This window comes from Cetorhinus maximus, chromosome 5 (assembly GCF_964194155.1).
Source record: "Cetorhinus maximus chromosome 5, sCetMax3.hap1.1, whole genome shotgun sequence".
NCBI classification, from domain to species: Eukaryota; Metazoa; Chordata; class Chondrichthyes; order Lamniformes; family Cetorhinidae; genus Cetorhinus; species Cetorhinus maximus.
Window position 1 is genome coordinate 171,773,138 of NC_135883.1, and position 16,199 is coordinate 171,789,336.

The 16,199-nt window shown below is 43.4% G+C and overlaps 1 protein-coding gene across 3 annotated transcripts in view; it reads right to left on the reverse strand.

The window, feature by feature from the left end:
* abcc10 (ATP-binding cassette, sub-family C (CFTR/MRP), member 10) overlaps positions 1 to 16,199 on the reverse strand; it is a 235,541-nt gene that overhangs the window by 25,041 nt on the left and 194,301 nt on the right. For all 3 annotated transcript variants that reach the window (XR_013576686.1, XM_078542808.1, XM_078542807.1), the window contains 2 exons: positions 3,958 to 4,118; positions 896 to 1,149 (listed from right to left, as the gene is read on the reverse strand). Coding sequence is in view for 2 of the 3 variants with exons in the window: in XM_078542808.1 (XP_078398934.1) it covers positions 896 to 1,149; positions 3,958 to 4,118 (415 nt within the window). In the remaining variant the exon portion in view is untranslated. The remainder of the gene's footprint in view (positions 1 to 895; positions 1,150 to 3,957; positions 4,119 to 16,199) is intronic.

Here is a 16,199-nt window from a genome sequence, read left to right on the forward strand (position 1 = left end):
CCAGGGCTTCTGTGAGCCTGGAGCCTGCAGCACCCTTTCGGTATAACCTCTTCCTCTGCTACAGAGCTTCCAGATAAATTGAAACCAGAGAACCTTCTTATGCTCCACCGATCTCCATGGTAACATAGCCTTTCAGGGTCAACTGAGTGCCCTTAAACTAATTTAGCTTGGACTCCCAAAACAAAACAAATCTCTGGGCTACATTTCTTTGCAAGCAGTGTGGCCACCATGGCCACCCGCCCTTTTATGATCTAACCTTTCTAGTTGTTAACCCCTTAAGTCAACATGGCTTTTAAGTATAATAGTCTCCAAGCTGCTTTAGTTACATTTATCCTATTTTGTTCAGTTAAACTTTGAACTTCCCAGAACTAAACATGAACCATGAACTAGATATTCATCACAATGTGAAGGCATTGGAGAGATTGCAGAAAAGGTTCATGTGATGTGGAACATCAGTTATGAAGATGGATTGGAGAAGTTGGGACTGTTTTCCTTGAGGAAGAAGCTGAGAAGAGATTTGACAGAGGTATTCAAAATCTTGAGAGGTTTGGTCAGAGTAGAGGCGGAGAAACTATTCCCACTCATGAAAGGATCGAGAACGAGGGGACTCAACTGTGCATATATATATTATATATATATATATGAACAGGCTGACAGAGGTTTTTGCTGGAGGTTCAGAGAATAAAATGTATGCCTCTGTAATAATCTTGTAAATGAATAAAGACCAGTCAGTCTCCGGTGTTCTATTTTTCACCACCTGGAATTCCAGGTTTGGGCATCTCCTACCCCCAACATCATGCAGCACACCGTCCCCTCCCCAACTTCGCACAGAGATACAGCATCAAATCCCAAAGATCACAAGTGGAACTGCATGAAAGAAACACAAATTCCTTACCGAAGGTCCAGCAAGCTGACTCTTTTTGTGTCAATGTTGTCGATGAAAATCTGACCCTCATTCAACTCCACCATCCGGAAGAGTGCTAGAAATAAAGTGGACTTTCCTGAGCCTGTCCGTCCAACAATTCCCACTTTCTCACCAGCATTAATCTTCAGATTAATTCCATCAAGCACATTAGGGAGCCCCTCCCGATATGCCAGGACTGCATCTTTGATATCAATCATACCATGCTGTGGCCAAGAGGAAGGAATCTGGATGCAAAAATATACAGGTTATATCATAGAGAAGGATCTCATATAACAATGTGCTACACGTAAGTACAGTATGAGAATCTACAGAGTGTTTCTTTTCCGTTCAAGACATGTGGGTGTCGGTGGCCAGGCCAGCATTTATCGCCCATCCCTAGTTGCCCGAAGGTGGTGGTGAGCTGCCTTCTTCAACAGCTGCAGTCCATGTGATGTAGGAACGCACACAGTGCTGTTAAGAAGGGATTTCTAGGATATTGATCGAGCAATCGTGAACCAACATCAATATAGTTCCAAGTCAGGATGGTGTGTGGCTTGAAGGGGAATTTGCAGATGGTGCTGTTTTTCTTAATTCATTCACAGGATGTGGGCTTCGCTGGCTGGGCCAGCATTTATTGCCCATCCCTAGTTGCCCTTAAGAAGTTGGTGGTGAGCTGCCTTCTTGAGCTACTGCAGTCCACGTGGTGTAGGTACACCCACAGTGCTGTTAGGAAGGGAGTTCCAGGATTTTGACCCAGCGACAAAGAAGGAATGGTGATATATTTCCAAGTCAGGGTGGTGAGTGACTTGGAGGGGATCATCCAGCTGGTGGTGTTCCCATCTACCTGCTGTCCTTGTCTTTCCACGTGGTAGAGGTTGCAGGTTTGGAAGGTGCTGTCGAAGGAGCCTTGGTGAGTTTCTGCAGTGCATTTGTATGTGAGAAATAGTGCTGTTTGCTGGTGGTGGAGGGAGTGAATTTTTAAGATGTTGGATGGGGTGCCGATTAAGTGGGCTGCTTTGTCCTGGATGATGTTAAGCTCCTTGAGTGCTGTTGGAGCTGCATTCATCCAGGCAAGTGAAGAGTATTCCATCACACTCCTGACCTATGCCATGGAGATAGTGGATAACTTTTGGGGAGTCTAACTGCAAGGTTGAAATTATCAACAGTTAGGTGTAAAAGGGCATGAAATGCTAACAGTGAACGCGGGTAAAGTCTCAGCAGATAGGGTGTAAATGAAATTTGCATTTTTAGATAAGTGGAGAGCTGTTTGGTTTTCAAAGAGACATGGCAGGGTGTTTCCAACTAACAAGATAAATAAGGCAGGTTATTACGTTGATTTTTCCCAAGAGTGCTGGCTATAATGACAACATAAAAGATTTTATATTATGGGAAAAGTAAATTCTAAAGACATGGGGGAACATTGGGATTTACAGATTAAAGGAGAAGAAATATATTTAAAGAAAGATTGGAAGGCTATGGGTGTGTGGCCGCATAATACCTGAAAGGTACACCGTGTGAAACAGGCTTGGGGAAAGCCTCTAGCCACTTTGCAGAAGTCTGCTGTTTCAGAAACCAAAGTTGTGCTGAAAGCCTTTGGAACTCCAAGATCGAGTGGGTGCTTGTGGTAACCTTGCTGGATTGTCGCTATAAATTTAAAATCTATTTTGGACTGTTGCCTTAATGGGGGGGGTGTGGTTCGGAGACAGGTTAACTCGGAATTTTGGGAATTGTAATAATATTAAGTAACTGTAATTGTAATCTTGTGTATGTGTTTTATTCTTTTTTGTTTATAAATGTTTTCATTTAATTTTTAAAATTTTCTAAAGTGTTAGTGGACTCATTACTTCTGAATTCAGTGCACAAATCTTCTCTTAATAAATACAAATTGCAAAACTGTTGTGATAGAATGGCCAAGTTTCCCTTGTGGATTTGGTCAGCTGAACAAATACCACCTGACATCTCATAACACTATCAATATCCTGGGGGGTTACGGTTGACCAGAAACTGAACTAGACCAGCCATATAAATACTGTGGCTGCAAGAGCAGGTCAGAGGCTAGGAATCCTGAGCCGATTAACTCACCTCCTGACTCCCCAAAGCCTGTCCACCATCCACAAGGCACAAATCAGGACTGTGATGCAATACTCTCAACTTGCCTGGGTGAGTGCAGCTCCCACAACACTCAAGAAGCTTGACACCATCCAGGACAAAGCAGCCACTTGATTGGCACCCCATTCACACTCATGCATCCCTCCACCACTGACAAACTTTGGTAGCAGTGTGTACCATCTACAAGATGCACTGCAGAAACTAACCAAGGCTCCTTAGGCAGCACCTTCCAAACTCACGATCGCTACCAACTAGAAGGACAAGGACAGCAGATAGATGGGAACACCTCCACCCGAAGTTCCCCTCCAAGCCACTCACCATCCTGACTTGGAAATATATCACTGTTCCTTCACTGTCGCTGGGTCAAAATCCAGGAATTCCCTCCCCAACAACACTGTGGGTGTACCTACACCACGTGGACTGCAGCAATGCAGGAAGGCAGCTCACCGCCACCTTCTCAAAAGCAATTAGGGATGGGCAATAAATGTTGGCCTAGTCAGTGATGCCCACATCCCACAAATGAATTAAAAAAAAGTAACCCCAGGATGTTGAGTTCACTAAGTCCAGGAAATTCCAGGCTCCCTGAGTCAATCATTTGTTTGTCTTTAACCCACACAGTGTGGTACAGTACCAACATAACATCAAGCCTATAGAAATGAAGGTTTCAACAACCGTTCTGTTCCTCCTCACTTGTTTACTTGTTTCACTCTCTATAGTCTTGCAATCATGTAGATTTTCTCCACTTGCATTCCCTTCATCCTCATTTTGTTTTTCCCATGTCTCCCATCTTGTTGCTCTTGTTTTGGCAATTTCCCTCTCAACTGCTATCTCTTCTTGTTCCCTTTGTCAGATCAATCCTCTTGCTTTCCCTTTACCTCTCTCTCTCTCTCTCTCTCTCTCTCTCTCACAGACACAAACTCTCCCCTACTTAAAATCCCTCTTACCTCAATAATCCCCTCCTGTGGTTCGATGGGAATCTCAGTGGTATATTCATCCAAGCGCTCCACACTGACCATCTGCATTTCAGTTTGTGTGAAGCTAGCAACTACCCCAGAGAGTAGATTTGTGATTGACAGTGCGTAGGACATAGCAAGACCCACGAGGCCTGAGTGAAGAGAAAAATACAGGAGCAGTTACGCAAGATGTGTGTGTGCAAAACAGTGGTGTTTACTTGAGATAAAAACAAAATGCTGGAAAAATACACCAGGTCTGGCGGCATCTATGGACAGCAAAATAGAGTTAACATTTTGAGACCATTGTGACACTTCATCGAAACTGAAGACAGGTAATGTGATGGGTTTTATGCTGTTGAGAAAGGGCGGAGGGTGGGGTAAAACAAAAGGGAAGATCAGATAGGTTAGATGGAGGGGGAGATTAAATACCAAAGATGTCATGGGGCAGGAGTGGTAATGGTGATAAAGAAACAAAGCATAGGCCCAGAGGAGGTGTTAATAGCAGAATAATGGTCAGCTCTGTCTGAAAGCAAAAACAAGATACAGACCAGCATTTGGCAAAAAAAATCAAAATGGAGTACATAGTGCATGGTCTGAAGTTGTTGAACTCAATGCTGAGTCCAGGAAACTGTAAAGTCCCTATTTGGAAGAGGAGATTCTGTTCCTTTAGCTTGCGTTGCACTTCACATTCCAGCAGACTGAGAACAGAAATGTGAGCATAAGAGCAAGATGGTGATTGAAATGGCAAGCGACTGGAAGGTTGGGGTCACGTTTGCGGACTTCTCAGAAACCAAGGAAGATTTATGAAATGAAATTGTCAAGGAACATAGAACAACACAGTAAAAGATTTTTCAGACACACCAATGAAAAAAGAGCAGGCAGTGATGGCAATAGGACCACTGAGGGATAGACATGATAATAGCACAGGTAATGATAGAGAAATCACAGAAATAATAAATTCTTATTTTGTTTCAATATTTACCAGGAAGACAGAACAGGTGGACATGACATTGACTGATGAGATGAGTAATGACATGTGAATTCAAAATTAAAAGTAACTGTATTGAGTATTGCTGAAAAAAGAGACATGCTGCCTAAGCTTTTCATCTTGCACTCATCAGGACACTTTGCAAGATTACCAACAGTAATGGGAACAACAACAATTTATGCTGCATGAGAAGAGTGCACTGATTGGTTGGCAACTGGACTCTGATTGGTAGACGCATTGCCATAGGGAATGTAGCAGGGGACATTTTGCTGCCAAGCTTTTGCTCAAATTACAACTAGGTCGACTCTGATTGGCCAAAGGCATTGCCGTGGGTAATGAACCAGGGAATGGCTGTCCCCCAAGCTTTTGTTTAGTTGGAAAAGGCACATTGTGTGGACATGCTCCTTCTGTCTGCAAAGGACAGGGCCCAGTGTGTGAATATAGGTGGCTTCTAGCAGGTGTAAGTGGGCCATGCTGCGAATCCAACTGTTAATCTGAAGTTGGTTTTCAGCGTAATTTTTCGCACAATCAGGATTATTTATCAAGTGTAGTCTAATCTGGGAATCATATCTAATGTCAGACACTACATTTTGAGTTTTGCAAGCGTGGGCTGGTTGGATACGGTCAGTACTTTGTCTGCTACGAACAGTCGAAGGTATGTGCTATTTGATACGATCCATCAGTCATTGGGGCGTACGGCCTACAAACCGGCATCATGCTGGCACTGGCACTGAAATTCATACACCACATTACTCAGTTGTGTGAGAGGCAGAACATCTTTTTGGCTTGACGGCAGCAACCTGTTTGTGGAAAATACCACTTATGTTGCTGCTGCATAGTAAGAGCATGAAATAAGTAGCTTCACTTGTTGCTCAAAGTTTATGGTATTGTAAGGCAGACTGGGCACTTTTCAGGACTGAAAGTGGCAGCCTGAGGCCCATTCATAAGTTTGCACTATATACAGCAAGCAATGATCTGATTGGGGTAACCATTATCCCTCAGGATGGTTTTGATGCGTTCCATTTCAGCATTAAGCTTACACAGTTAGCAAATGGCTTGGGCCCTATTTAAAAGCTTACTGCAAAGGGCAATCATATAGTAAGGGGTGCGTGACGAGACAGACAACTACATTTGAATGAGACGGAGACTGAATGAGTAGCGAATTCGGTTCACACAGCTAGTGACTCATCAGAGGGTCTATGAAAGAGACAGGCTTTTCAAACAGCATGATCAGGAAAGGGCACATGAGGAGACAGACAACTACGTTTGAGTGAGACAGAGACTGAGTGCGTCGTGAATGAGTTCACATGGGAATTCAGTGCACAGTGGCGGGGCGAAGAGGTATCGCATGCATTGGAATTATTCTAAATTAATTCAGAAAGTAATCAAATTAAGTGAACTAGAGGGGGGGGGGTAGAGAGAGGGGGAGAAAGGGGGGAGAGAGGGGGAGAGAGAGGGGAGGAAAGAGACGGGAGGAAAGAGAGGGGGGAGTGAGGGGGGAGAGAGGGGGGGGGCAGAGAGAAGAGAGAAAGAGGGGGGGAGAGAGGGGGCAAAGAGAGGGGGGAGAGAGAGGGGGAGAGAGGGAGAGGTGTTTGCAGATAAAACCTAAAAGTGGCATCACAGGGGTCCTGTGACATGATTGATTGTTTAGTGTAGGCTTTTCCCGACACGGCACAGAAGAGACAATTGCTGAGCGACAGGTGAGTTGAGTTATTATATGATACCATACTGCAGTAAACACTTTGTAAAGTTTAAGATATATCAGTGCAGCTCGGCCATGTGGAATGTGCATCATGTGGGATGCGGGAAGTCATACAGGCACAAAGTCATGCAGCACAATGACTACATCTGTAGGAAGCATCATCAATTGGAAAAGCATGAGCTCTGGGTTGTGGAACTCGAACGGCAGCTGTAGTCACTGTGGTGCACCCGCAAGGCTGAGGATTATGTGGATAACATGTTTAGACAGGTGGCTGCAGGACATTCTTTTGGAGGAGGGTGAACAGCCAGAGGTTGTGGTCCACATTGGGACCAATAACACAGGTAGGAAAAGGGATGAGGTTTTAGGGGGTTAGCATGGGAATTAAAAAGCAGAACCTTAAGAGCAGAAATCTCAGAATTACACCCAGTGCCACATGTTAGTGAGCATAATAATAGGAAGATTGAGCATTCCAACACGTGGCTGGAGAACTGGAGTAGGATGGAGGGCTTTAGATTTCAGAGGCAATGGGACCGGTTCTGGGGCAGGTGGTGTGTTGTTTCTTTTTTTAATGGTACACACAGGCCATCGACATTGTAGCTGAGCTAACTTTATTGATAACACATTTTCCTAGCATGAGCACATATCTACAGTAACTGAATTCTATCAAGACAGGCTCTAAATTGTGCTAAATGACCTTCAACCCCCAGGTCAGGTGACCCCGTATCTAGTAGAGTACCGTATAGTGTCTAATACTGGAGTCCACAACCACAATCAGCTATTATCATGACATTTTTCTTTTTTTTAAAAAAACTTTTATACAACTGAAGTACACAAAGTCTCTTATCTATTCTTTCCCACACTGTTTTGATCAGTCTATTTTGTCCTTTACTCATCTCTGTATCAGTGTTTTATTCACAATTCTTCCACTGGATGATCTGAATGTTGACAGAGGTGATTTTGAAGGATAAGGGGCCTTCTCCAGCTCTGTGTCACTATTGTGGACCATTATCTGAGATGAACACTTCAGGTATGCCATGGCGAGCAAAAATTGATTTTAAATGGTTTATTACAGTGATGCTCTGACTATCAATTCTCAGCAACACAGAGTCAAAAAATCTGAGCTATAATCTGCTGCTAGTAAGTACTCACTGTTGTCAAATGCGAACAAGTTTACTCCAATTTTCTGTCAGGGCCTCTCTGGAACACTGTGTGGTTGAATTGCTTTTTTGTTGCGATTTACTGTACTTTTGGCACACTGCACATGCATTCGTTATTTCCCCGATTTGTGCTCCCATTCCAGGCCAATACATTACATCTTGAGCTCTTCTCCTGCATGCTTCTATGCTGAGGTGACTTTCAAATATGCGCTACAGCATTTCTCTCCTCAGTGCTGCAGGAATTATGATCTTCTCTCCCTTGAAAAGTATTCGTTCTGCTGCATGAAGTTCCTCACGAAAGTTCCAATACTCTTATACAGCAGATGGGGCTCTGCTCCGATGTGTGTGCCAGCCAGTTTGCACAATCTACTGCAGTTTTCTCAGGGTGGTATCGTTCTTGGTTGCTTCCCTGATCTCATCCAGTTTGGTTACAGCCACAGGTAAGTTTTCTATCAGCATGTGAACCTGTGCTTCTGTTTCTTTAACCTCTGTCACGTGTGTACCGACCCATGACTGAGGAAGAGTGTCTGCGATGTACATTTCCTTGTCCAGTTTGTATTTAACTCTGACCTGGTACTTCTGCAGACGCATTAGTAATCTTTGGATTCTTGGCGGTGGACAGTTCAGGGGCTTTTTAAGCATAGCTTCCAAAGGCTTATGATCAGACTCTATCTCCACATCTTTGCCATAGACAAACTGATGGAAGCATTCTAGACCAAACACAATTGCTGGCATTTCATTCTTTATTTGGGCATACCACTGCTGTGTTTCAGTCATTGTCTTTGAAGCATATGCCACTGGAACCTCATTTTGCAAAAGGACAGCTCCCAGGCCAGACTTTGAGACGTCCACTGAGATCTTGACCGGCTGGTTGACATCAAAATACTTTAACACTGGTGCCTGGGTCAGTGTTCTCTTCAGACTGGTCAAGGCTGTCTGGTGACTGTGTTCCCAGTGGCATTCCACATCATTTTGTAGAAGATCTCTGAGAGGTGCTGTCATCAGGTCTGACATGTTTGGAATGAATTTCCCAAGAAAAGTCACCATTCCCAAAAGCCTCTCCAAGTCTTTCTTACATTCTGTGGGTGGCATGTTCACGACTGCTTCAATTTCACTCTGGTCTGGCTTCAGTCCCTCACCTGTTAGCACATGTCCCAAGTACTTGATTTCATGAAGTTCTATTTTGCACTTTTCCTTCTTCAACTTGAGGTTCCTTTCTCTAGTTCTGGCAAGCACCTGCCTCAGTCTGTGGTTGTGTTCTTCTCGTGAGGCTCCCCAGACCAGCACATCGTCAAAGGGCTTCCACGCCCTTTAACCCTTCAAATTGCTGTTTCGCTGTTCTGTGGAATACCTCCAGGGCTGACTTAATTCCAAAAAGGTAAGTGCAAAAACCTGTATCGCCATATGTGTTGAAGGTACAGAGATAGGAGCTGTGTTCATCCAGTTTAACCTGCCAGAAGCCTGAACTTGCATCCAAGACTGAATAGTATTTAACATCAGCTAGCTCACACGTGATCTCTTCTACTGTGGGCAGCTGGTAATGCTCTCTTTGTACTGCCTGGTTTAGGTCTCTGGGTTCCAGACAGACTCATAGATTCCCATCTGATTTTTCTGGATTAGCCTACTTTGTAGGTTCTTCAATTTTCTTGATGTGAAGTCTCTCCATTCTGTCCAACTCTGTTTTCAGTCGGTCTCTCAGCATTACTGGTATTTTCCTGGGTGGGTGTATTTTGGGTGTCACAGTTTCATCAATCTTGATGGTGTGTTCTCCTTTTAGGATGCCAATCCCCTGGAACACATCTTCGTACTTGCTCAGGATGTCATCAGTGGTGACAGTTATTATTCTCTTGATTAGCTTCAGATTTCCATAAGCTTTAATTCCAAGAATGTGGTTTGCATCAGTTTTCACCACAATGAATGGAAGTGCTTGATACTGCTTTTCGTAGTTCACTTTAAGTGCGCACTTGACTTCTACAACAACCTTTTCACCTGTATAAGTAGACAGCTTCACTTTTGTTTTAGTTAGCTGTTTTTCTTTGCTTATCTTACAATACAGGCTTATGGGAATGACATTTGCTTGTGCACCTGTGTCAAGCTTGAAATTTGACACTAGGAAGTTCTGAGGAACAAAGGGACCTTGGTGTGTGTGTCCATAGATCTCTGAAGGCGGAGGGGCATGTTAGTGGGGTGGTGAAAAAGGCATATGGGATACTTGCCTTTATCAATCGAGGCATAGATTACAAGAGTAGGGAGGTCATGTTGGAATTGTATAGAACCTTGGTGAGGCCACAGCTGGAGTAATGTGTGCAGTTCTGGTCGCCACATTATAGGAAGGATGTGATTGCACTGGAGGGGGTGCAGAGGAGATTCACCAGGATGTTGCCTGGGATGAAACATTTAAGTTATGACGAGGGGTTGGATAGACTTGGATTGTTTTTGTTGGAACAGAGAAGGCTGAGGGGTGACCTGATCGAGGTGTACAAGATTATGAGGGGCATGGACAGGGTGGATAGGGAGCAGCTGTTCCCCTTAGTTGAAGGGTCAGTCACAAGGGGATATAAGTTCAAGGTGAGGGGCAGGGGGTTAAGGGGGGATGTAAGGAAAAACCTTTTTTCCCAGAGGGTGGTGACAGTCTGGTGACACTGTCAGGGAGGGTGGTGGAGGCGGGTTGCTTCACATCCTTTAAAAAATACCTGGATGAGCACTTGGTACGTCATAACATTCAAGGCTATGGGCCAAGTGCTGGTAAATGGGATTAGGTAGGAAGGTCAGGTGTTTCTCACGTGTCGGTGCAGACTCAATGGGCCGAAGGGCCTCTTCTGCACTATGAGATTCCGTGATTCAGTTCCTTCATTCAAGTCATTTATATAAATTGTAAACAGTTGAGCCCCAGCACTGATCGCTATGTCACACCACTCGTTACAGCTTGCCAACCAGAAAATGACACCTTTGTGCCGACTCTCTGTTTCCTGATAGTTAGTCAATGTCCTATCCATGCCAATACATTATCCCCTTCACCATAAGCTTTTATTTTTCGCAATAACCTTTGATCAGGCACTTTATCAAATGCCTTCTGGAAATCTATGTACAGTACATCCACAGGTTCCACTTTATCCACAGCACATGTTACTTCTTCAAAGAACTCCAATAAATTGGTTAAATATGATTTCCCTTTCACAAAACCATGTCGACTCTGTTTGATTACTCTGAGTTTTTGCAAGTGCCCTGTGATAACGTCTTTAACAATAACTTCTAACATTTTCCCTATGACAGATGATGGGCTAACGAGCCTGCAGTTCCTTGCTTACCGTCTCCCCACTTTTTAAAATAAAGGAGTTACAATAGATATTTTCCAATCTCATGGAACCTTCCCCAAATCTTGGAAACTTAAAACCAATGCACCATCTATCTCACTATCCACTTCTTTTAAGACCCGAGGATGAAGTCCATCAGGACCCAGGCACTTGTCAGCCCGCAGCTCCAACGATTTGCTCAGTACCACTTCCCTGGTGACTGTAATTTTCCCAAGTTCCTCCCTTCCTTCCATTCCCTGATTTAAAGATTTTTCTTGAATCCTCTATAGTGAAGACCGATGTAAAATACTGGTTCAATTCATCTGCCATCTCCTTAATTTTCCATTACTAATTTACCAGACTCACTTTCTATAGGATGCAGGAGCTGAAGCAGGACATTCGCCCCATCGGGTCTGCTCCACCATTCAATGAGATCATGGCTGATCTGACAATCCTCAACTCTACTTTCCTGCCTTTTCACCCTAACCCTTGATTCCCTTACTGATTTAAAATCTGTTTATCTCAGCCTTGAATATACTTAACAACCCAGCCTCTATAGCCCTCTGTGGTAAAGAATTCCACAGATTCACTACCCTCTGAGAGAAGAAATTCCTCCTCATCACTGTTTTAAATGGGCGACCCCTGACTCTGAGATTATGCCCTCTGAGCCTAGACTCTCCACAAAGGGAAACCTCTCAGCATCTACCTGTCAAGCCCCCTAAGAATCTTATATGTTTCAATAAGCTTGCTTCTCATTCTTCTAAACTCCAACGAGTACAGGCCCAACCTACTCAACCTCTCCTCATAAGAAAATCCCTCCATACCCAGGATCAGCTGAGTGAACCTTCTCTGGGCTGCCTCAAATGGCAGTATATCTTTCCTTAGATAAGGGGAACAAAACTGTTCAAGTATTCTCGGTGTGGTCTAGCTACTGCCCTGTATAGTTTTAGCAAGATTTCCCAATTTTTATACTCCATTCCCTTTGAAATAAAGGCCAACATTCCATTTGCCTTCCCTATTACCTGTTGAACTTGTATGCTAGCTTTTTGGGATTCATGCACGAGGACCCCCAAATCCCTCTGCGTTGCAGCTTTCTGCAGTCTTTCTCCATTTAAATAATATTCAGCTCCTCTATTCTTCCTGCCAAAGTACATAACCTCACATTTGCCCACATTAATATTACATCTGTCAAGTTTTTGCCCACTCACTTAACCTGTCTATATACCTCTATAGACACTTTGTGTCATCCTCACCACTTGCCATCCCACCTATTTTTGTGATATCCACAAACTTGGCGATAGTAATGCACTTCCCTCATTCAAGTCATTAATATATATTGTAAATAATTGTGGCCCCAGCGCTAATCCATGTGGTACTCCACTAGTTACAGGTTGCCATCTTGTAAATGCCCCCATTATACCAACTCTCTGTCTTCTATTAGTTAGCCAATCCTCTATCCATGTTAATATACTATCCACAACACTATGGGCTCTTATCTTATTAAGTACTCTTATGTGCGGTACCTTATCAAATGCCTTTTGGAAATCCAAATATATTACATCTGCTGGTTCCCCTCTATCTATCCTGCTTGTTACCTCCCCAAAGAATTACCTACTCAAAGAAGCCCTGCTGACTCCAGTTGATTATATTATGCATTTCTAAATGCTTTGCTATGACATCCTTTATAATAGACTCTAACATTTTCCCAATAACAGATGTTAAGCTAACTGGCCTATAGTTACCTGTCTTTTGTTTCCCTCCCTTTTTGAATAAGGGCGTTACATTGGCAATTTTCTAATTCGCTGGAACTTTTCCAGAATCTAAGTATTCTTGGAAGATTACTACCAGTGCATCCACTATCTCTGTAGCTACTTTCTTTAATATCCTAGGATGCAACCATCAGGTCTAGATGACTTATCGGCCTTTAGCCCCATTAGTTTCCCTAGTACTTTTTCTCTGGTAATAATTATTGTATTTATTTCCTCACCCCACTTTTGCCCCTTGATTATTTAGTATTTGTGGAATGCTATTCGTGTCTCTACTGTGAAGACTGATGCAAAATGTATATTCAATTCTCCAGCCATTTCCTGGTTCCCCATTATTGTTTCCACGTTCTCTAAGGGGCCTATGTTCACCCCCTCCCACTGCAAGTTCTCTCTCCAGCCCCGAGCAGATGTCGCAAACCCTGGCACCGAGCAAGCAACACAGCCGTCCAGACTCTCACTCTTTGCTGCAGAGAACGGTGTCAATCCCTCTCACTATACTGTCCCCTAATAGGTTCATAGGCGAATTGGAAAACAAATAAGAGAAACAAGAAGAATACATGAGAGGCAACTGACAGCAAACAAAAAAGAGAATCCAAAAGTCTTCTTTAAGGATGCAAACAGTAAAAGGGTAATAAAAAGGAGTGGGTCTGATAAGAGACTAAAAAGGGGATATACGCATGGAGGCAAATAGCATGGCTGAGGCACTTTGTACCCATTCTTACCGAGGAAAATCATGCTGCTCAGGTGATGGTGAAATAGAAGGTTGTTCAGACACTTGAAGGGTTTAAAATTGGTAAGAAGGAACTGTTAAAAAGGCTGACTGTTCAAGTTAACAAGACACAAAGGCCGGATGAAATGCAGGAGCGTGAGTCTGAAGTGCAACCAAAACCTGAGGAGCAGTCCTTTCAGATAATCAAAAAAGGGGCTGAAACCTCTGGCAACCTATTAAAACGTGGAGCACAGACTCATTAACACCACAGAAAACATCGGTGGCCTGCAAATCTGTGACTTTCTCATGTTGCGAATGGTTAGGTTCTGGAATGAACTGCCTTTGAGTGTGGTGGAGGCAGATTCAAACATGGCATTCAAAGGGGAACTGGGTCATTATCTGGAAATGAAAATTTACAGGGCCACACAGAAAAGATGGGAAGTGGGACTAGATGAGTTGTTCCTGCAGGGAGCCAGCATGAACATGATGGGTCAAATGTCCTTCTGTGCTGTAACTATTCTTTGACTCTATGATTGTACCTGTTTCTGTGCTGTATATCCTATGTAATCTTATGGAAACCATTGTGTACTCTCTGTTAACTCCTCTAAAAATTAAATCAAGCAAGAATTTACCTTTTGAAATCAGGCTCATTGTTCGGTTTTTCTTTTCTAGATCTTCTTCCATTCTCTCTTTCAGTAGATATTCCATTATTTTTCCTTCCACTGATATTAAAGTGACTGGTCTATATTTCCCAGGACATGTTCTGTCCTCTTTCTTAAATACAGGAATTGCATTTACTATCTCCCAATCCTTCTGGCACTACACCTTTCTCCAATGAATTATTATCTTTGTGTACTAATGCCTCCACTATTTCTTCCCTAGATTCTTTAAAAATCTGTGGATGCAATCCATCCTGATCAGTGGTTTTATTCTCTTTTGAGTTTGATTGGTTGATTAAATACACCTCTTTTATTTTAAATTCGTTTATATCATTACTCATCTCAATATTCAATGTAATTTCTACCTATTCTAGCACCCTAGTAAATACCAAAGCAAACTAATTAGTATTTCTGCGAACTCTTTATCATTATCGCTACCTGTGGTATTATTCTGTCTATCCTCAAATGGTTCTATTCCCAAGCCTTCCATTTTAATTGATGTGATTTATAGTACAGGAGAAGGCCATTCAGCCCACCGAGTGCATGCTGACTTTGCGCGAAGCAATCCAGTCAGTCCCATTCCCCAGCTCCATCCCTGTGGCCCTGCAAATTTATTTCCTTCAAGTGTTCATCCAAAGCTCTTTTGAAACAATGGACTGTTTCTGCATCCACCACCCTCATGGGCAGCAAGTTCCAGCTCATTACCACTCACTATGTGAAAAGAAATTCATCCTCACATTCCCCCTGCATCTCTTGCCTAAAATCTTAAATGTATCCCTCAAGTCATTGTACCATCAGCTAATGGGAGGGGTTTTTTTCTTGTCTAACTATTCTAAGCCTGTCATAATCTTATCCACCTCGCAATGTCCTTTGCTCATAGGAGAACAACTCTAGCTTCTCCAGCCGAGCCTTGGAATCATTCTGTTAAATGTCCTCTGCACCCTCAAGGGACTTAACATCCTTCCCAAAGTGTGGTGACCAGAACTGGATGCAATACCCTAGTTGGGGCTGAACCAGAGCTTTATAAAGGTTCAGCATAATTTCAGTAAGGGTGCTTGGTCAGTAAGGGAGACTTCGCCTGAGTGAGATAGAAGCTGAGTGAGTCTAATTGGGAATTTGGTTCAAAGTGGGAAAGAGGTGCTTTAGTTAAAGCTTTACTGCAAGAAGTAAAGTGTGCTGAGAGGGGAGTTTGGTGAAGGGTGTGGAGGAGGTGCTTTTCCTCCTACTCTTTTTCAGACTCCAGTATTTGATTTTCACTTTGGTGCAGCAGAAGGAGCAGGTAAACCAGTAACTGGTATTATTAGGAACTGTAAGTTTTATCCGTATTGTAAAGTTTACTGGCAGTGCCAAAATCTATTGGGAGGTGTAGGCTTTATTAATTATAAATTAATTAGCAATGATTAACTAATTAACATATTGGAGATGGCAGGGCAGGTGATGTGCTGTGATTGCAAGATGTGGGAGCTTCTGGATACTGGTGTGATCCAGGGCAAACACATCTGCATAAAGTGTTTGCGGCTGCAGGAACTTCGGCTCAGCGTTATTGAGCTGGAGGTCGAGCTGCAAACACTGCAGCACATCAGGGAGGGGGAAAGTTACCTGGACACTTTATTCCATGAGGCGGTCACACCTGTTAGGAAATGATCTTCTGATTTGGTCAGCAGTCAGGGACAGGAGGGTGTGACTTCAAGTGAGGTAGGTAAGGGGACTCAGAAGGCAGGAGCATCAGCCTTTGCAGTTGTCCAACAGGTTTGAGGCTTTTTTCAGCTTTTTTGGATGAGAGTGGGGGCTTCAGGGTGGATAAGCTAACTGACCATGGCACCATGGTACAGGAAACAATTCAAGTGGGAAGAGTTACAAGGAATGTAGTGCAAATAAGGGACAGTATAGTCAGAGGGATTGACACCGTTCTCTGCAGCAGAGAGCGTGACGCCAGATGGCTGTGTTGCCTGCCCGGTG